Source organism: Tyto alba, unplaced genomic scaffold (assembly GCF_018691265.1).
Source record: "Tyto alba isolate M040663 unplaced genomic scaffold, T.alba_DEE_v4.0 Super-Scaffold_30, whole genome shotgun sequence".
In the NCBI taxonomy this organism is placed as follows: Eukaryota; Metazoa; Chordata; class Aves; order Strigiformes; family Tytonidae; genus Tyto; species Tyto alba.
This window is the reverse complement of record NW_024881305.1, coordinates 6,641,576-6,663,438: the sequence shown is the minus strand read 5'-3', so window position 1 is coordinate 6,663,438 and position 21,863 is coordinate 6,641,576. Positions and strand designations below refer to the sequence as shown.

Here is a 21,863-nt window from a genome sequence, read left to right as displayed (position 1 = left end):
GTAAGGACACAAGCGTCTTTCTGATTGTTCCACGAGAGGCACGTTAGAAACAGCCTGTTCCAGTCCCAGCCGTCACTCCCAGAGGCATGGAAAACAGGACTGCAGTCAGCAGAGCGGCTGGAGAGGGAAGATGGCGATGAAGAGAATGCTTAATACTAGATTTATGTCATCATCGTACCCATGAGAAAGACGGCCCACACACCTGTCAATAACGAGGCCATTATAATAATTGATTTGCTACAGAGCAGGGGAGTCAGCTTTGAAATGTTCTGTTTTTCAGCTGACACCCTAAATTTTGGAGGTGGGTTAGTGAACTTCAGAGCATGGAACAGAGCGGCCAGAAAAAGCGACTCGAGCAAAGCTGTGAGCTGTCTAAGGAGAGCTCAGCGACAGAACATGACTCAGTTCCCAGCAGGGGATGGGGTTGGGAACTTAAGGAGAGAGAGAAACAATAAGGTTAAAACTGGAGCTGGCTGACATTTAAAAAACATGTTTTTTTCAACCACAATGAATCTGTGTGGAATATGTTTTTGTTGTTGTTGATATTTAACAGTTTTTGACAGGGGAAAAAAGCTTTTAAAATTGTTTTTTAAAAAGAGAGATGTCATTTTTGCAGTGATAGGTACCTCTCTCTCTTCTTCCTCTGTTCCCTGTCTGGAGTTTGTCACATCCCCTCATACAATTCTGGGGAGAAAAAAGCAAACTAATAAACCAACCAGGAATCCTTCCTCTTTTCTATTATATTGTCCAGGAGAGCAAAATGGCATTTTCCATCAGTTCAGCTAGTTCAAATTCCCTGGCTCCCAAACTTCATAAGACAAGTAGAGGTCTCCTCTGAAAGGAAGGATTGAAATTGGTGAGTTTATAGGTTCAGCCTCCAAAGCAAGCCTGTACATCTAAATATTGAGCCTGTTGTCAATAGTGGCCCAATGCCCAGATGAAATCATTTCCACACAGATCCAGAAGCCGCTCTACATTTGTCTCATGCCTTGAGGCCCTTTCACGACATCTCTCAGTCATAACCAGATAACAGCCTGCAATGTGCAAGAACCTGAGTAATCCCTCCTCAGGGTCTCTCCTCGGTCATCTCAGCAAGAGGGTGTCCCCTCTCCCCACCTGCCAGCAGTCCGGGTTGTGTGTGGCAGCCTCTGTCCAGATGGCTCATTATGTAGCACAGTTGGTAGGATTTGTAATGGCTGATGTTGCCCACTTCATCCCAGATGTCTAAATAAATGCAAGCTGAAATTGCCTTGTCACGGAGATCTGCATGCAAAACATTCAGCCAGAAAGTGTTGGGAAGCCCTACCCTACTTTGGAACTGGGTTCTAGTCATCAGATTCTTTGCTGTTACGTTCATTAGCTAGTTATTTTATCACTCTGCCCAAGAAATGCAGAATCAAGTGGCTGGGTGCAGTTCAGCTCCCAGGCTACATAACGAATACAGCTCAAACACTCCTGCACCAACTGCAATATATGGCTACGTCTAGATTAATGGGTATGGATACATCCACTGGGGCAGAAAAAAACATAACTAGAAGTGGGTGTAAATGGTAGTAAAGCCTATTGTGGTTACTAATTTGTACCATGACAGCGATAAGCTAATGAAGAACAACGTTGTCACCGGCACACGTGGTGCTGGAATGGCAACACAGGTCTCAGTCCTCTAACCACGCACGGCAGGTAGACAGGAACACTCTGCAGCCTACCAGCACGTCTCTCGAGGGCCACTGCGGAACTTCCCTGCTTACACACTGCCAGATGTCTTACACAGCCCAACTCGAGAAGCCCTACAATCTCATGACTCCATTCCTCCCACTCCACCCAGCAGCAGTGGTCTGCAAAGTCTGACTCAGAACAAGCCTTTGTTGTTTGAAGGTCATGAAAATCCCATTAAACAATAACTGCTGGTAACTTCAGCATCCCATCAGGCTCTAAAGCAGCACGAGGCAGGCCCTCGCCAGGTGCAAGCAGGAGCCTGCCATCCTCCTTTGTCTCCCCACGACAGCCAGCCTCACTGTTTTGACAAACCCTGATGCTGCAGCAGCGTCGCCCGTCCATACTTTCCTCTGTGACTCAGGTTTTGTCACACATAAAACTGGGATAAATCCACTTCTTTCCTGGCTCAGTGGATTCTTGCAGTGTTAGTTCACATATATGTACAAGGCCATAAAGCGAAACCATCTTATGGTAATACTATTCACACCCAGGATTTTAAATTTATCTATCCAAGCCTTTGCAATTGTTGCTGACTCACCAAGCAAGGCAGCAGCAATGACAGCACGTGCCTGCCTGACCCATCACGGGTAGCAAGCAGAGCAACAGTAAATGCTGGCATAAAACTTACAGATAATTTTTAAAAAAATATATTTATATGGGGAAATCACAGTCTGCCTGCAAGCACTGGGCAGGAAGAAAAAGCAGTTCAACCCATCAAATTACTCCACAGGAAACAGTTCCTCATTTCTCCTCTTTGTCACCGTACAGCAGAACCCTCCTGTTTACCATGCAGACTGCTGCCTGCCAGTAATTCCAGCCACCTGCTCTCCACATAAGTGCGGCCGCTCAGACCAAACTCAGCATTAACTCCAAGCAGCTATAATAATAAAGAGCAATTCTACACATTGTCCACGAGCTCCGGGATCCAGGCACCAGTGCATTTCTGTCCGCATACGAGGCATCAGCTTCGTTAACGACCGGGTCAGGACAACGAGGAGCCGTTCTAGAAGGAACGTGCAGCGATGCTGGGCTGCAGAGACCCGGGCACAGCCACGACGAGCCCGCAGCGTTCTGCTGGCAAGGGGGTGCCCCCCCAGCAGCCAGGCAGGCTTCTCCCCCCGCCGCCGCCGAGCCAGGCACCGTGCTGTGCCTGGCAGCCTATGGATGCGAGCCGAGACACGCATCCATCCAAGAGCCCTCGCTTCTCAAACAGCACCAGGGCTTGTGATGGACTTTTTTTCCCCCCCAGAAGCAAGAGGTTTGACCCTGGAGACCCCAGGAGCAAGAGGAACAACCAAGAGCAGCTCCAGGAAGAAAGTTAATTGCCCCGCACAGCAACTTTATGGTCATCTGACGACTTCTGAGCGATTTTCGTTTGCGAGCAAGCCACACTTCTCTCAACTAACGCTGAAAGCACAGGGCACAGAAAGGGGACAGGGCACAGCTCCTGGCCCTACCCCGCCTGGAGCGACAGTGCTGCCAGCACTCACACTGAGCCCTCTTTGCCCCCTCAGGTACCTGTCACATCCAACTGCCACCGAGCTGGCAACAAGGCAGGAAAACTGCCCCACCGTCATCTCTTCCCTTTGGGCTTCATTCCATGGGGGACAATGAAGGGCATGAGTTTCAAAAGTTTGCCACTTTTTTTTTTTTTTTTCCCTCTTGAGTTTCATACAAAGATTTTGTGGTTGTCACCCCCATCCCCTCCTCATGTTTCACCATCTTCCTGGGGAAAGCGTGAGCAGCACTGGATGAAGCAATTACCTTCATTTTCTGTAGCTAACCACAGGCCCCCACACCATTAATTAGTGCTCATACATCAGGTCTAGTAAGTTGGCATGTGACACTAGATCAAATTCTGTTAAATTCTCCATCCCCTGAATACTTTATAGCTATTAATTAGGGGTGTGAGCTGTGTGAAAGATGTTATAAAAGTGAGATCTGGAAACACAGACAGACAGATAAATCACAGGCAGACAGATGTTCATCACACTTTGCTTCCAGTGAAATACAGAGCCCTATTTTAAAATAATGGAGAACAGCAACCTCTCTATTAATGAAGGAGAAAAACGCGAGGCTCTTTACTTGAGAAGGTGTTTATTAACTAATACATTTCTAGATCTAGAAAAATTCTGAGACCGTAGTTTACACCCCATAATACTTCACTTCTAACTAACAAATGATACCAGACTCCCACTACAACTGGTATGGCACCTCTTTGACTATGCACCCCTGGAGTGATTTTGACTCGAGTTCTAAAATCTGTTAGAGCATTAAGAATACAAAAAAGTGTATGTAGGAATTTCTTTTATTATTATTTCAAGAGGCAAACTAAATAAGTGAAGAGCGCTAGCTTTGTCAGTCAGCTGGACTAGTAGCGTGGGAACTTCAGCGTAGAGGAAGCTTTGAATTTCAGCCAAGATGCAGTAACTGTGTGTAGCATCCCTCGATCAAGGAAAAACTGTCCCTAAGGTCAGTTCTTATAGAGATCAAGGTCTGACTGTAACCCTCACTGGGTGGATGGATAGATGGATAACTAAAAAAAAGGTATTACAAATAAGCAGGGCATCTATAGAAGATAAAAATATGAAATGGCCTCCAAAAAAAGCTTACTATTTAAATGTCAAGCAAAGGAATAAAGTGAGAATTGTCAAACTTTACAAAAATTGAAGTTTATTATATTATTTCCTGTAGAATGCAGCAAACACCAGAAAGGGAATGGTCTATGTAAAAAAATGTCAATACAATGACAACTGAGTAAAATTGGCAACAAATGCATGCAGGGTGGAAATCAGAAGAAATTTTCTAAATAGAAGAATGAAGTTCTAAAATAAATGCCCAGTAGGAGTAAGAGCTTCACTAAGTTTAAGCCAGAGCTTGTTAAGTTCAAGGTGAAAATGTACAAAAGGAAGTTGGCAATAGGAGAGAACTGGTCTCAGTGCTCCAAGGGCTTCCTGATCATCCTGCTTTTCTCTCTGCAAGTTTTGTATATTAAGATTTTTTTTCCCCCCCCCCAAAATTCTGTGTTCAATCAGCCAGGATATCTGTGACTGGGAGAGAAACTGAGATCCATTAAACTCCATATTCTGTGCATTGTTCTATAAATAGATCGAACATCATGTTCTTCAGTGTTGGAAAAGATTAAACGATATAGTGCATTTGAAATGATGTTCTGTTGCTTTAATGGTGCCAAGGGTAAGGTAGGATTAAAAGGAGAGCCACAGAGGAGGGGAGGGGAATCTTTCATCTCTGGAAAGTAATGAAGAGGCCCAAAATAAGATCAAGGTCTGACCGTAAGTGGTTCTATCAAATTATATAGGAATATAATGAGTTCTACACTACCTAATTTCCATATGCAGCCCTACAACATCTCCCCCAAAGCAAAAATGACAGAATATTTCAACTTGGCTCAAAAGCTGTTTAATGTGAAGATTTGAGAGGAAGGAAGTCCAAATGTGCATATTTTGCTTCTTAAAGAAAAAAAGGTTAAAACGACAGAAGGATGATCTGCAGAAACTAACTTTTCTAACACTGCTATAGCTCTGCTGCTATTACAATAGCCAGATGGAACCACGGCTAGCAGAATAACAACTAGTACTTATTATATGGGCCATTTGCTTTTTAAACAGCCACCCTTTCCCTCACCGTTCAAACACATGTAATAACCCCGAGTCCTAATTTGGCAGTCCAGCCTGTTTCCAGGCTTTGTTAAAGATGGCATACCAGCTTCCCAGAGCCATAAGTAGGACAGATGATCAGTGTTGCCCAGTAATATTGAGGAAAGCACTCCACAGATAGTAGATTCGTTTAATAGCTTGTCCACTCAATTATTTTTGAATGCTTTTTTAAAAATGAAGAATTTTCCATTTTCTGCTTGGCAAGGAAAAACTACCACAATAGGCCAGGGAGCTAAGCTAGTTTCCACCAGATGAAGGTTTCATCCATTCCCTTTCCAAGTTACATATGTGCACTGAGTTCCCACTCAGAAGTACAAACTGAAGTCTTTGCTGAATTCCTTTCTGAATTTTATGTTAAAATTAGTCAAAGGTAGAACAGACAGGATAATTCTAGGAAGGTTAGAACATAACTACAAGGAAATACTTTTTTTTTGTAATTCCATACTCTTAGCCCTGTTGTTAAGTCTGCAGAAACACCTGTTTAAGTGTACGATCTGCTTATCTTTTCCATATCCTAAAATCAACCATGTTCTTTCTATCTAGAATTGAAGTCCAGACTCAAGCTAGCAACAGATGCAGACAAATGCAAGAAAATTGAGCACTTACTGAGTGCCTGTGATATTTCACCTTCTAAATAAAAATCAGATCAAAAGTATTCTGGTGATTACTTTTGAGAACAGCTTTGTTTCAGCCTTAAAAAGAACAGTGGTGTATACCTACCGCTCCACTAGACTCACTGCAGCAGTCACCAATAAGGCTATTCATAATTGTTTAGGAATTAAAATATGAAGCACTGTTTATTATCCAGTGTAAGCTGCATTTTCTGCCAGGACCTCTCTTAGTGTGGTTTTAGCAGATAAAGTTAGATAGGCTATGGACTGGAGCATCTCTCATATGAGGAACGGCTGAGAGAGCTGGGACTGTTGAGCCTAAAGAAGAAAAAGCTCACAAGGTTCTTATTAATGTCCTGAAATACCTGAAGGGAGGGTGCAAAGAGGACCCAGCCAGGCTCTTTCCAGTGGTGCCCAGTGACAGGACCAGAGGTGATGGGCACGAGCCAAAACAGAGAAGGCTCCATCTGAATATCAGGAAACTTTTTCAGTGCGAGGGTGACCAAGCACTGGCACAGGCTGCCCAGGGAGGTTGCGGAGTTTCCATCCTCAGAGATATTCAAAAGCCACCTGAACACAGTCCTGGGCAACAGGGTCTAGGTTGCCCTGCTTGAGCAGGGGAGTTGGACCAGATGACCTCCGGAGGTGCCTTCCAACCCAGCCATTCCGTGAAGGATAATGCTGATACCAGCTCCAGGCCAAAGAGGGAGCAGGGATGGACACAGGACCCGTACCCACAGCACCTGGCAGACACGTACTCCAGTCATCTCCCTCCTCAAGTACAGAAAATCTGGAAAGCTGAAGATGTCTGGCAAATATGAAATTATGTCGTAGGTTGTAACTTAATGGTTTATTATACAACATAAATCAAGAGTGAGCATCTTCTCCATAAGAACTAGATGAAATTCATTAATAAATAATAATTAGCTGTTTCCTGGGCCTGCCATCTGGTAAGCATTTTTCCTAGCCAGCAGCTCCTGCTCCTTGCACTTCTGCAAAGCAACTAAAAGATGAAGACAGGCTATTCTTTCTCCTTTGTCAGTCCCTTTGGGAAATGTAGATACCCACGGTGCTGACAGCCACTTCCATCACCCTCCCCACCATACCTCAGCACTCCACCTGTACAGGGCTTCACTGCCCTTCCCGCTTATCCTGAGCCTCCAAGTTTCTTAAAAATCAGTAAAGAGCCAGAAGTTAGAGACCTGCGTTCCACCCTGCTCTCAAACACGTGGGCTCCAAGATAACCAAATTAATCATTCTAACCTGTAAGTGGCTGTCATTAGTATTATTATTTTCATCATATAAATTATCTTCCAGATTAGGTCATATGCATTTTGAGATCCTGTGGTTTCCTAGCAACTCCTCTTACCACTCTACATGCAGACACAGTGTGCCGTTTTCTTTTCCTTTTTTAGACTCTCTGTGCAGGGGTTATATTCAGTAACAGTGATCTCAGGCCTGGCCCTAATGACCTTTAGTCTGTCACATTTGTGGGATAAGATGCAGAAGACAGCTATTCCCTCCCCACCACCACCCCAAAAGACATTTGCAGCAGATGGCCAGAAAAAACAGAGTCCTCCACTTGTCTGTCTTTTGTCCTGCAGACCAGAAGGAGAGCTCTGCAGGACAGGGATGACAAAAGCATTAAAAACTGGCAGAATTTGGAAGACCCCATCAACCTAATTCTCTAGGTTTCCAGCAGTGAAATATGTGACAGTACATAGCACAATTCCCTGCAAAATACTGCTGCTTCCATACTTGCGTGGGGTGCCCTAATTTCAGTGCTGTTGCCTCTGTAATTTACTCCTCACCTGATCTGCCAAAGCCCACCTCTGCCAGGCGGCCAGGTCCAGACCGATGCATTCCAGCAAACAGCACAAAACTCCTCCCAACCAGCCAGTTTTTATGCGCTCCCACACCCTAACCCGAGTCTCGCACTGCTGCCAGGTGCCCTCCACGTCCTCAATCTGCTCTGCTCAGTCATAAACCAGCCCCCAGCCTCTGCTGCAGAAGTCAGAGGGGAGCGATTTGCTGCACTTAAAGTCCTTGCTACTGTCAGGCACGATCTAAGTATCGCATCCCATGTAAACAGATGACACGTACCTAAATATCACAAAGTTTGTGTCACTTTATAGAAATGATTTCCAAATAACGCATGTTTACACACAGAAACATGACCTATGGCTTTAGAGTTGTTGCTAGTCCAATGTGGGAAACTGTCTGGAGGGCCAAACCAATTTTAAGCACCAATTTTAATTAACTTCTCTAGCGGAGTTAATCAAGATATCTACCAAATTTAATCACCATGGGTGCACAGTTAAGCGATGCGACTATCCTAGACAATCTTTTGTGGAACAAGGATAGGATTAACTTCTGTCCTGCCCCACTGACATTTTTTAAAATAACAACATCTGTTCTAAACTACAAAAGCTACGGGGCTTAATTATTTAGATAGCTAGTGGCCCTGTTCCAAATAAGAAAAGAGAACAGACCTCAGAAACGAACAATCTTCAGTCCACATGGAGTACAGCTATTAATATTTGATCCCCTGCTAGCCTGGAGGCAAAGGGAATAGTGTTCATTACAAGACCCTAAGGCTGAATCTGCTTTAACAATTGACTGAAATGAAGATGAACCTTTCCTGCAATGGGTGAGGTGAGGGAGTTGGGGGACTCTGGTAATTCCTTCAGCAAAGGAGCTGATACTGTCAAGCACAGAAAGAAATGGAAGTCTTCTGTGGTTGCCATCAGAACCTCACTGGATCCGGTATCCAGCGCTGATAGGGAAGAGACAAGATCATTGAGAAAAGTAAGGAACAGAGATGCAAAGGTATATACCTGCAAATAGGAGAAATAATTTAAAGGAAGTGTAACTAACAGGAACAGAGAGCTGATAACTTGTAACTGGAATATCCTTCAGTCCCTTATCCCCTGCTCTCCCCCTCTAACTCCTACTCAGTAGTAGTCTCTGTGCTTTTTGTTCCAGATTACAGTCTCAGGCCGCTCTTATTCAGGACGTAGAGTGATACGGCAGTTTGGGAAAGTCTTCAGAAAAACTGAAGACCCAATTTCATTTTCTTGTTGTATCTCAGTCTACTTCTTGCAAACACAACTCCTGCCCCTTTCACAGGGTGACCGGATAGTCCTGTCAGATACCTTGGCCCCAGTATGGAGTAAGTTTTGTCAGAGATTTCGCTCTCATATACTGACTTGGAGTCTTAACGTTAAAATGGGACAATGAAATCTAGGTGAAGTATAGAGAAGAAAGGCAATTTTGGATGTCCCCATTCTGGGGTGTCAAAAGAAAACCTATTTTTCAGACTGGTCAGTCTGTGTCACCCAATTAAAGCTGCAAACTAGTATCCTGTACATGTTTTAGCCTGAGAAATTGTCTGCTTAAGAAGCAGCTGTTAAGGTTAAACAAACCTTTCAAAAATTGAGGGCCAGAGTCACTCACACACATACAGTAATAGAGTTACTGGAATTATTACACTCTCTGGACCCACTGCAGATATTTGCCTCTTGGCTTTACTCTTCCTACAGTGTATACCCATTAGCACCTCTAATTAGAATGGAAAATCACGAGTTCCATGTTATTTAAAAGATTATGCAGAATTTTAAACTACAGCACAATGTAATTATTTTTTAATAGCCACAGCTATTTCATGTATTTACTTTTAATGGTGTTTGAGTCATAAATTAACAGTAGAAAAGAAAAAGGCAAATCAGCACTTGACAGAGAAGCAGGCAACAACTGAAAAGAAAAACTGAAGCACTAAAAACTATGATCAAAAAAGGAGGAGGGCCTTATTAGTTTTTCTTGTTTGCCTTATTCTGGAATTCTTTTTAGCATTTAACTTGTCCCTCCCTGGAGGTCAAGACAGTCAGGGATAAATAAAAATGGGAGGAGTTGCACGTCTGTGCTGTTGCAGAGTGACTTCTGTCAGCTTGTCAAGAGATGCATTTTTTTTTTTTTTTGTATAGAGTCTTATAAATTTTGGTATCTGATAATATAAACTAGCACTGCCACCGCAGAGGACATCCCAGGGTCGCTGCGGACTGGGTGTCACTGGGCTAGCTGCAGCACAAGCAGAGCAAGTGACACCATGGGTGTCAGAGCACAGGGCTGAACGATAAAGAACCAAGCACGTCAGAGGGAAGGTGAGCCATGGCAGCAACACGCGTGCCGAGCGTGGGCACCAGGTCATGTACAGTCATACGATGCCAGCACTACGTCCAAGACCAGCGTCTCCAGTCGCTGTTCATCTCACCCCCCAAAATTAACTTTTGAAAGGATAAACAAATCTGCAGCACCCCATTTCTTATCTCCAGAAAGGCCATTAACACGCTGTGGCAGGTTATGTCCTTCAGACACGTGTACTCACCTGACCCCCGGAGACAGACCCGTGCTAGCTGTTCTCAACAGCACCTTCTCCTGTCTGTGTACCCCCTTGTATTTCACCCCCAGACTTTTTCAGGTAGAGCGAGAACCTGAAATTTCCTTCCTCCTGGCATTGCCAGCACTGGATGGATCACTCGGTGTCCCGTGCCCTAACTTCAGCTTGTTTGCCTCCTCCACAGAAAGCCCGGCTTGCAAGGATTCGAGTGGCCAAAACAGGCAGCTCCAACGCTTACCTTCACAGCAAGCGCAACGGCCTCCTGAACGAAGCCCTCGAGCTGACGGTGAGTGCAGGGACAGGGTCGCCTTCCACTGAGTTTGAGAAGTTCCCTACTCCCACTCCTCTCCCTGGGCTCCCTCCCTTTCTCTCCCCATTGCCACCTAATTGCTCGTTATCCAGCGCGGCAGCCTCACACATGGAATGCCATTATGCTACAATTAGGCTCTGGTGTGCTGTACGTGCTGTGTGAAGGGGCAGCTGGAGTCCAGCTGCAAGATTGGATGGGTGGAAAAAGCTTCTGTGGGCTCCTCCTCGAGCTAGGGAAGGAACTGGCCTTCCAGCAATGCCCAGGTTCACAGTTCCCTCGAATGCCCCTGCGATGGAGCTGCAGTGACTTACATGACCCAGGGTCTGCCCATACTATAAATATCCACTCTCTTCCAACAGACAGTTATTTATATTTTTAGGAGTATCTCTCCAATATGGACTATCCCATCATGCCCAACAGGACAGGGAAATATTCCCTAGCTCCTGTTTCAGGCAGTTTGGTGGTGGGTTTATTTTTAACAAAAAGGCCTCTGGAGGCTAATACTAGCTATTCATGAGAAGAAAAGTTTTAAGTGCGTCAGATTGCTCAGCAGAATCAGCGAAAATGAGAAGAGGTTATTACGTTAATCCTGATCAACACCAGAGCAGGTATTAGCACATTTCATGGATTTCATTTCAAATAAATCAGCCTTTCGTGCATGTGGGGAGTAAAGAGCAAGATGAAGAATGCTTAAATCGAGCCACCAGAGCCGCCTAGCACTTGTTCATGCATCCTTACATGGGGCCTAATCCTTCAAATGTATGCTATTTTCCCTGGCATACATCCTTGCATTTGTAAAATCAAAGCTGAAAAACCTTCTCAGCTCATTCTGAAAGCTGCTCACAAGGACCTGACCCCACTGCTACCCAAGTTCAGCGGGTGCAGGACACAGAGGGAAATTGTGCAGCACCGTATTTTGCATGTGGGATGCTACTGAGTGCAGACCGAGATAAAGCAGTCTGGCCCTTTACAACTGGAATAGCTTTTTGAACTGACTCTACAAAAACACTTCATATGAAGTACAGATTTGGAAGGCAGGATGCCCGGATCGGTTTCTGTTCTCCCCACCAAAACACGTTTGTTCCCTCTGACTACACATCTAACCTTGTCTCCTGCTCTGCAAATGGCAGCGACACTCAGAAAATCCGTTTCTTGAACCATATGTTGCTGTTGAGCAGTTCAAGAAAAGTTTCCTTACCAAGAAGAGACTAGGAAGACAGGTCACACCTAGTCCAGAGCCTTATCCCCACAGAGGAAAGATCAGGACTGGGATAGCAGCTCAGCTGAGATTCTGCTATTTCATTGCCCAGGAACATCAAAAATATGACTGCAAATTTAAAACTTCCTTTTGAGCTTTAGATTTCTAGTTTTCAAAAAAGCCAGAGCAGCTCAGCAGGGACACTCAGTTTGCACTTGATCTTCCAGCCCGTCATCCCAACAAGAATCTCCTCACTTCCCTTGTCAACCAAAACTCCCTGCCAAGACCACTCATGGAAGAGCAGCTGATGCACCAGTGCTTAAGTCCAAAATGCATGAGGTTGAGAGAAATATTTGGCCAAATGGTTTCATTTCCTGGCACTTGCCCAAAAATAAGTGTAAGAAGGGTCATTTTGTTGGCTACTGAGCTACTGTTGACACAGGAAGAAAAATAAAAACATTTCTAAAGAGGTTCTAGAGGATTTTTTTATTTTTATCCATTAATAACTGAATTTAGATATACAGTAGCACCTAGAGCAGGTCTTCCCAAGGTTTTCTGGGTGAAACTTGCTTTCTGCTAGGCTTAGAGTTCTATTTGCCAACATGACTCCCCACAGCCCAGTAAGATCCTCAAATCCTACTCTGAAAAGCACTGAATATCGCTCACTTTTGTATTAATACTTTGTAAGAAAATGTCCCCAACCCTAAGGAACTTCCTGTGGAAACAGTCAAAAGCAAAGGGTATGGGGAAGGAAGAATTAGCATCCACCTGTGACATACAGGAATATAATTTACTAAAACAAGAAAGTTGCCAAAGCCATGTCTGGCATCTGCACAGGCACCAGGAAATGATCTCTGAGTAACCTGAGGACTAGCCGCATAACTGAATTAAGAACCGAGACTTGTCTCTCCATCCACAGGTAGTGGCATTAATTAATTACAGAACTGCAGAACATCCTTTGTTGTAAAGGTATACATTACTGTTTGAACTCCACAAGGCAAGGTTTTATGTCCTTTCATTTTATGGCAGGAGAACAAACTTTTCTTAAGAGTACAAAATGTGAATGACAGCATAGTCTAGCCAGCCAAATTTTTTAAGCTGTAAAAATATGAAGGAATGTGACTTCTGTAGTTTCTATATTAGGGACCAAAATATTATCAAGGTACCACACATGTCCGTCAGTCAAATTAGTATCAAACCGCTTCATTGGTCAGGTACACATCCTATTTTGATACCTTGCCCAGGACTCATGCTAACTTTAATGGACTTTACATGGCCAGATTACCACAGGGCTGGTTTGTCACCCAGCAGTAATTCCAACTGCAATTACTATACGGCCATGACTAGATATCATCACTGGCAATCACACAGTACTGTGATCAATGTGTAATTGTTTTACAAGTGCCCAGCGGATTGCCCTGCAGCCTGACGCCTTGAGGGTTCACCCAAGGAAAACAACTGCCCCAGAATGTGTCCTGGCTGTGGCTCTGCAGTCAAACTAATAAATTGGGAAATAAGGACTGTTCAAGACTCTGGAACATGCGCCAGAATGTCCTTTCATTAGCACCAGGAAGAATACACTGACACCATCTTTCAAGGGAACAGCATGTCTTCAGCCTGTAGCCTTGCATCAAAGTGAAGAAAAGGATTCGTCCAAGGACAGCAGCAGGAAGGAGTTCTGCTGCTAGCAAGAATACAGACTCTTGCTCCAGAACGATGATTTGTGGCATTTTGCATTTGCCATGTAGGCACAAAGTACACAGACCATTTTCTTCTCATTTGGAGAGATTTTTAGTGGGCTTTATGTCAGAAGTGCTCAAGGGATGGTGAGCTTCTTCCCATGGCAGCAGCCTACATATCCTCTTAGCGTTAATCTCCTTGTACAGCTAGCTGAAATTCCCTTTTAGCTAAAATGCTAGGAGGTGTGTATCCTAGGAACAGCAGGTTGTGAGGTCTTGCGCCTTTTCACAAGCAGAATCTGCTTAGCCATAGATAAGTGTTATAGCCATTCTCAGGGGAAGGGACAGTAACAACTGAACCAGTTCATCTCAGTTCACCAGTGTCCAATTTTGCGTGCTGAAGCACTAAGTAGAAGAGGTAAAGTGGAAGTATTTTGGATTTCAGAACTGACACCACAGTGTGTTTCAGTCTCCCTCCAAGCAACCAGCAGTTCACTGAATGTCTTCCAAGAACAAACTGAATGGCAGCTGGCATCAAATCCTTGCAAAATTGGCATCCCAGCTCAAAAAGCAAACCATCTCCTCTCCTCCCCCCCACCAGCTTTTTCATTGCAGCCAGACTCTTCTAATGAAGACACAGATTTTGTTTGCCTGCAGTAACATAGGTACAACTGATGCAATCTCTATAGGTACTCATTCCTCAACAGTACTATCAAAATGCCAAGCATTTCTGCAATGTTGGCACTCTCACTGTCCTGGGGCAGTAGTTCCTGCAGATCACATTCTTAATTTGCATGCTAGGATGTTCTCAGTGGTTGCATGCTCTTTGTTTCTGAAAACACTTAGCTGACGGAAGAAAAAGTGAAAGGAACATAAGGTACAAGTCATACTCACTGATGCTACACTTTATTCCTGGTCACTGCCATCCCTTGATCCACTTCCATCAGCGGCAAGCCTAGCCTTGTGATGGAAAGCAGAGAGAGAGAATAAGCTGTGCTGCCAAAATTTAACAATTGGCTTAGGTCTTCTGCCAGAGGTATGGAAGCTCTATCTGTACTTTCAGATTCCATTTAGATCTCCTCTCAAGCAAATCCTCATAAAAAGATACGGTTTGCAATATGTGCTCTTTCTCTCTCTCCTTTTCCAGTGTTTTAGTGCAGCATCAAATCTGCTTTAGGGCTTGCAAGGACCTCCATGGGAAATATTCCAACACAGACTTCAGCGGAGTCAGTAATCTCAGCAGGCTACGAACAGGACCTGCCTGATGTGTTAGCACACCAGGAGGATTACTAATAAGAAAAATGGAACTGATTTTTTTGTAGGCCACTTCTAAAAATACTTCTGGGAATGTTCATCCTCCAAAACAACAGCAACAAAAAAATCCATAACCTGCCTAAGATGTATTCCCATAGGAATCTATTAATTCTGTGTACAGTAAGTCAGCTTTCTTAGCCTACTAGTTCAGCCATGTTTTAGCATCTGCCAGAAACAGAGTTATTCCTTCACTTAAGAATCACAGAACCATCCTGGAAATGGCATCCAGAACACACATTTGCAGTGAATCACTGGAACACATGGGTGCATTTAAAAGCAATGCTTTAAGCAGAGTTGGATTTGACCCCCTCGAGATAAAACAGACAGTGTCTTAGCACTTCCGCCAAGACATTCTGCTGTGTCTCCCATCCCACCCATTTTCTCTTTCAAACAGCTAGATACTGCTGTTTCGTGTCTAAGCAGAGATTCAAGTTATGTGCATCAATTTTTGACTTTCAGATTTAGGCATTACAGAAGACACCAGGCACCCCTTACTTATGGAGCACAGGGAAACATTTCACAACACCTAATTGCTATTTTAATGCAAGTAATTGTATTTGAAAAAGCTAGTCCTCAAAGACACACACAGATTAATGTGTCATGAAATCACACTGAATTTCAAGATCAGGAGCTTAAGTAGTAGTAGCAAGAGAACATCCTTAACAACCAGATCTTAAATCTGCCACCGCAGAACAGAGAAAGTGAGAAAAATAATCCTAGCTCTCAAATAGCACAGAAACTCTATAAACAAAGCCTATTGCTTCTTTTTCTTCCATTTCTGAGATGTATTTGATGATCAGATCATAGGGTAAGTGACACACTATGTTTTGAGAAACATAAGCATGTGATTCACTGATACAGTACAGAAATCAAAAATACGGAGTACTGGATTTCTCCCCCTACACCCAAGTTGACTAAATTGGCCTACTACTGTTTTGATGAATGCTCAGTGCCAAGCTTCCTGCACGAGCTAAGCATTATACACATACTGAACTCAAGCTCCTAACCTCTTATCCATTCCTATTTCGACTGTTTCAAGCAGACCAAACCCCTCAGTTTAACAAAAGCACAGAGACTGGTCTGAGATCTGTAGCTTACCCTAACCACTAATAACGCTGCAGTCTGAGCAGTCTCTTCCCCAAATCACCACGTGCACACATACCTGATGTAGAAGCTGAGAGCAGACCACCAAAAGCATGCAGTCTTTCTAACGCCGAGCCCCTACACAGGCACGCCAAAAGCGGTTTTTCCCCCTCAACTGTTCTTATGTCTTCCCAGGTGGGACCACTCCTTTTAATCGTTTTTCAGCCTAAATACTCTCAGCTGTACCCAATCTCTTCCCAGATGGCACAGGCTGCCTGCTTGACTCTAAGCACAGCCCACTCTCTGAATTAGCTTACAAATTTGTTAGCCACATTTCAGCTGTTTGAGTACACAGGGGAAAGCTGGTCCCCAATTGTACAGGTGTTGCTGTACAGTGAGTCAAGTATCTAGATCGTGAGGTCTTTAGAACAGACTGCTTTTGTTCTGGTTTTGTGCTAAGTGATGCACAGGGGGTTCCTGCTCAGCTCGCGGGACTCCTGGACACTGTTATAAAACATAAATCACAGTAAGCCATCCTACTGAGTGAAAGCCACAAGCCGTAAGGAGCTAATGCAGATGGGACCTTCCTTCTCCTAGAGAACTGCGACCATATTTCATAACTCCTCACCACTGCTGCACAATGCTTTTTCATTGGAAGTATGCTTGACTAGGATAATTTATATATATCGACTCTTACATACCTAGGATCTGCCTGTTCCTCCCTTCTCCCTGCCTTTCGGAGAGAGCTTGGCCACAGGAGGGGTTACACACCTTCAGTTTGCACCAGCCCAGTCCTCAGAACCTGCTATAACCCCCCCGCCAAGGATCAAACGCACGGAGGCAGGGAAAGAGCAGCCCCCCTTTAATACAGTGCCGGTGCAAAGCGTGGCAAACAGGGGGTGATGTCCATGAAGAGGAGAGAGCAAGCCAGGAGCCCTGTCTCTACAAACAGCACTCCAGACACGAAGCCTGGGTTCACACGTTTTGATCTGGTGTGCAGCCGTGACCCGGGAGGCTTTGGCAATAACACGTGCGAGTTCCAGCGCCGAGCGGCCCTGCAGGTCAGGCAGAGCCGGGCTTGCAGCTCAGCGAAAGCAAGACAGCTCGCGTTTTGTCTCCTAGCAGAAACTAGAGTTCAGGGTACATTTGCTGGCATTCAAAGGTCATGTCAAGCTTAAAAGTCTTAATGGTTTTTTGGAAAAATAAACCAGCACACATTTTTTTTCTTTGCCTTCTGGTTCCTATGCCTTGACATCATATGTCAACAGCACTTCCCAGGTTTCCTCCCCAGCTACAAAATGGCTGGAAACACACTGGGTTTTGAATCAAAGCCGAGTTCCTCACCTGAGTTCACAAGCCAAATCATTAAGAAAATAAATGAGATAACTTCCTAAGAGTCATGAGAAAAATCCGAGAGCTGGCAACACTGAAATTGTTGTCTTTATCCCTGTGAAAGCTAATGTTGGTAGCTCCATTTGTTTTAATGATTTTACACCTGGTTTGGGTTTTGTTCCCCCCCCTCCTTTTTCTGGCTATTCAGGGATCCACAGAAGATGAACAGCATATGACTAAAGGCACCTCCTTAATTGAAAGCCAACATCACCACCTGCTGCACTGCCTGGAAAAAACAACCGTAAGTAGCAAAACAGTCCTTTTACATCTTACTAAGCCTTTGTGCCTGGCCCAGGCTTTGGATGGAAGACGTGCACACAGATGCTCTGAAGTGGCCCTCAGACCTACTCAGTAGACCTCCAAACTAGGCCGACACTCAAGCTCCCAAGAATATTCTGTAATGGGTTAAATGCCCTTCTATTTCATTGTCTTCTTTAAAAAATAAATAAATAAATTACTGTGCAAAGGGATAAAGATACGATCATCTGCTACTCCACAGTCACCTACACCAGCACAAAGGCAATAGCAGGTTGCTAGTTCACTTGAATGCAAGTAACTTTTCAGCATGGGGTTAGGGAGATCCTATAAACAAGGTGTAGGAGTTTAATTCCTTCAGTGCTTCTGAATGAGCACTAAACTGCATTTGTCTTGTGCTGTCAGTCACACATCATATATATCCATCAGTTGTGCTAATTAGTAATAAAGGACAGTTCTGCTGCCTTAAGAGGAGGAATATGCTGTCAGTGACTCCAAACTACAACCTGGTCACCAGTGCCAACAGGCTGGATAAAAATAACCTTTAGCCCTTTATATGGCACAGAGCCTGTGAACTCTCTTAATGGGTTTAAAGCTTGCACATACACTTTCACACTACAGTTCTGGTTACAAGAGCAGGTAATTTATCTCAAAGCCAGTCAAGCAGTTTCTGTAACATGAATTTTCTCTTTGCATCATGTGAAGCGTTGGGAGTGAGAAATTTATTTTTCATTATTAAGTGATTCTGTATGCAGCAGTCTCTTGGAACATTTCAGATATTTATTTGATACATATGTTTCACTTCCAGGTTTATATAAAAGGTTCTGCACTAAAGGAACACATTATCTATACCATGATTCATTCTAGAAAAAATGAAGAGAGGTTAACACTTGAAATATTCATGCCTTTTTCTATCTGCATCCATCATCAAATGTACTTTTGATTTCTGACTTGCAAGAGCTTTCTTTTAGATAAATCACCTTCACTTCCATAGTTTGGCTTATGCTGGAATAACACCACTTAGGCTTCAGCGATACACTGGAAGAAGATGACTGGTTAATTAGAGTGACCTGCCGAGTACAGCTGGTTTATCGCATTCAGCTATAAAGGTCACCACTGCAAGGACAGTGAACTGATTCTTCCTGTATCAATGACGATTGAATTTATTTTATGAGACTCATCCTCCCTTTATTTCTAGCAATTTTGGATGTTACGTAACAAGCGGATATTTCACAATCTGACTCTTCAGTTTAGAACTTTATGCTTGAAACCTTCACTACTATGACCCGTATTTCACAAGAATACTTCTCATTTGAAAACAAATTGGGTGAAGCAAACAAAAGCTGACAATGCTGTCTCCAGGGCCTGCCCTTGTAAGGCCCTGACTTTGTAAAGCCTTATAGAAATTCTGACCCCTGCACAGAGCGGGGGGACATCTCTGGGAGCTGCGTGAGTCACTCCATTACTAACGAGCTGGTTAGGGTGCTGGAAGTAACACGGCCAAAGCGTAGCCTGAGTTGTGGATGGATTAGCCTACCACACTGACAAAGCTAGATTGCCTCCAGCACGCCAGCCTACTCAGACAGTGAGTCGCAGTGCTTGAAAGTGTTCCAAATATTGCTTTTTTCAGCAAAGGATGACAATAACAGTGATACTTTGAATTTTGATTAAAACCCAGAGGCAGAATGTGCACAATATTTCTTGTGTTATCCCCCCACATTTTTCAGCCAGTTATTACCATGATGTTGCATCAAATCACATAGTTTGGATTCTGGTCTGAAAGTATCAATCAAAATAGTTCAATCAGCTCATGTGGGAATTTTATAGTTCACATAATCTATTAAAATACTACGCAACACTTCTCCTCACAAAAATTTAAATCATATTAGAAGAATTTTTAAACACTGGAGAGTCATTTTGTGACCAAGTTGCAGGAATGGAATGAGGAATGTACCATGGTTGCAAACTTGTTTCAATGGGCAATTCACCTTTCCTTAAACTAGGCAGAAGGATTCTAAAAGTACATTATTTATTGTCATGGTATCTGTGGTGGTGTTTAGCGTACAGCCTTACAGTTGAATGGCCTCACAAATCTGGTGTCAGATGACAAAGTGACCCTAAAGTACTTCTAGCTGCCATAACAGGGGTTACTTTGTCATATTAACACAACAGATGGAGTTTGTTCAAACAAAAGGAGGTTTTTTCCACTCGTTCCAACTCCCAGATTGAGTGTGGATGTTCACATGCCATGCTTTCTCCAAATGCTGTGTGCATCGAATCCAAGCCTTCAACCCAAACCTTTCTTCTGTGTTTTCACAGAGTATGATCAAAACCCACATCCATTGGTGACCCAATGGCAAGACAATTCCAATTCATTACTGGTGAATCAGCAGCTGAAACTTTGTTTTCCTTTGCCTTCACCTCTCTAAAGATCAAAGTAACAAAGTTGTTACCAGTTTCATTCTATTTCCAAGAACATAACATTAAAAAGCTTCAGTGTGAGAAGGAAGGAATGAAGGGGTCTGATTCAGGCAAGGTTTGGTAAAGAGAAGGTCTCGTTGCCCATTCAAACTTGAGCGAGCCGGCTGGAATGCTGAGGCAATAGATGCAATGCTGGGACTAAACTTCTGAATGCCAGAATGGACAATCAATTGTGTTTTTATCTTTTGTTGGCATGTTGTCCCGTAGGGATTGTCCTATCTTGTGGATGATCCCCTGTTATCTGTACGAACTTCCACCATCAAGGTATTTCCTTTTTAATTCAATGTTTTCTCTATGGTCTGTGACGTGTCTGGAGAGTGTTTGCTGCCTTTCTCGTTCCTGGTCTTGTCCTTGGGAGTTTGTGCACGTGGCTCTCTGGCTCTCCGGTGCTCTTGTCTCCTGTGAGAGTTGTTAGCTGTTTCAATGAAAACCAATGGCTGCCTTCACCATGGTTGCTTTTGTTTCCCATCCTTTCTGACGCTGACAGGGCCTGGATATAGTATGTTTACCAGAACTACTTGGGTGTAGTTATTTACTATCTGTAGTTATTATAGTTATTATACACACATAAGAGTTCTTTCTTTCAGGATTTCTTGTTCCTTAGCACAAAAACTCTTTACAGATTCAGCTTTCTGAATTTCCTTCCCCTATACATTTCCCGCTCTCACCTGCCATATCTATTCCCACTCAGCTAATAGCACCCAATGAATTGCAGGTACGCATTGAACCCAATAGCCAACACAAGTAACACCCCGCAGTTAAGCTGTATGTCAACATGGTCATCCAACTAAAATACAACCCTGTCCCCAGGCACAAAGAAAAAGGAGCATGATTCTCCTCCTGGGTATCATAATCATGTAGCATTGCAGACTTTTTGAAGCCACTTTTGGAGCCCAGACACGAAAATGAAAGGAAATTCCGACACAATATATTACCCATCCCAGGCTACATAAGCAAGGCAGTGTTGACAGATGATCATGCTTTGGTCACTGCAACAGCTTCTCTTATTCCCCTGCTGATACAGGAGAGCAAAATCTTCTCTTGGTTGGATTAGTGAAAGGGCAGAGTCATTTCTTTTAAGATCTGCCTAGCGCAAGTACTTTCAAGCACAAAGGCAGAGAGCATCTTACACAGACAAGGGGCTGCCACACCCCACCGACCCAGCAAAAGGTGCCGTTGAAAACAAACTGCTGCTGGGCCAAAGCTGCTGGTGTCACCAGAGAGTAACGGCGCTGTTTTTTCCCCTGCCAGAACCATGAGTTCATAGACGAGCAACTGTTTGAGCAGAACTGCATGGAGAGCTCAATGCAAAACTACCCTTCTTCTCGGAGCCCCTCCTTGTCCAGTCACCACGGCCTGACCACCTCCTGCTGCTCTCGCCGGAACAAGAAGACCACTCACCTTCCCAACTCCAGCGTGCCAGCCACCCGCCTCCGGAGCATGCAGGAGCTCAGCACCATCCACATCCAGTGCAGTGAGCAGCCCTCGCTTACAACAAGGTACAGTAAGTAGGCTCTTGCTGCCAACTACTGCATGCAAACCTCTGAAGTGCATTATCCAACTGGACGCTCTTGCAGGCCTCTTCTCCAGCCAGGAAGGGGGGTCTAGTGCTGGGAGCATCTTTGTTTCCCTCCTTCTAATGACAACCCGATGAAAGTGGCTCCTAGCTGCTCCAGGAAGAACCAGGTCAAAGCCAGGCTCTAGTGAAGCTCTTCCCTGGCCAGGCTGGACCTAGAAGAATGAATTCCAGC

General features: G+C 44.1%; 1 protein-coding gene across 5 annotated transcripts in view; it reads left to right on the top strand.

Annotated features, from left to right (window-relative positions):
• KCND3 (potassium voltage-gated channel subfamily D member 3) overlaps window positions 1–21,863 on the top strand; it is a 131,546-nt gene that overhangs the window by 101,666 nt on the left and 8,017 nt on the right. For 4 of the 5 annotated variants that reach the window (XM_042799902.1, XM_033009494.2, XM_033009492.2 and 1 more), the window contains exons 4-7: window positions 10,585–10,686; window positions 17,525–17,617; window positions 20,320–20,376; window positions 21,364–21,611. In XM_042799902.1, coding sequence (XP_042655836.1) covers window positions 10,585–10,686; window positions 17,525–17,617; window positions 20,320–20,376; window positions 21,364–21,611 — 500 coding nt within the window. The remainder of the gene's footprint in view (window positions 1–10,584; window positions 10,687–17,524; window positions 17,618–20,319; window positions 20,377–21,363; window positions 21,612–21,863) is intronic. The other variant, XM_033009495.2, reaches the window with a different exon arrangement.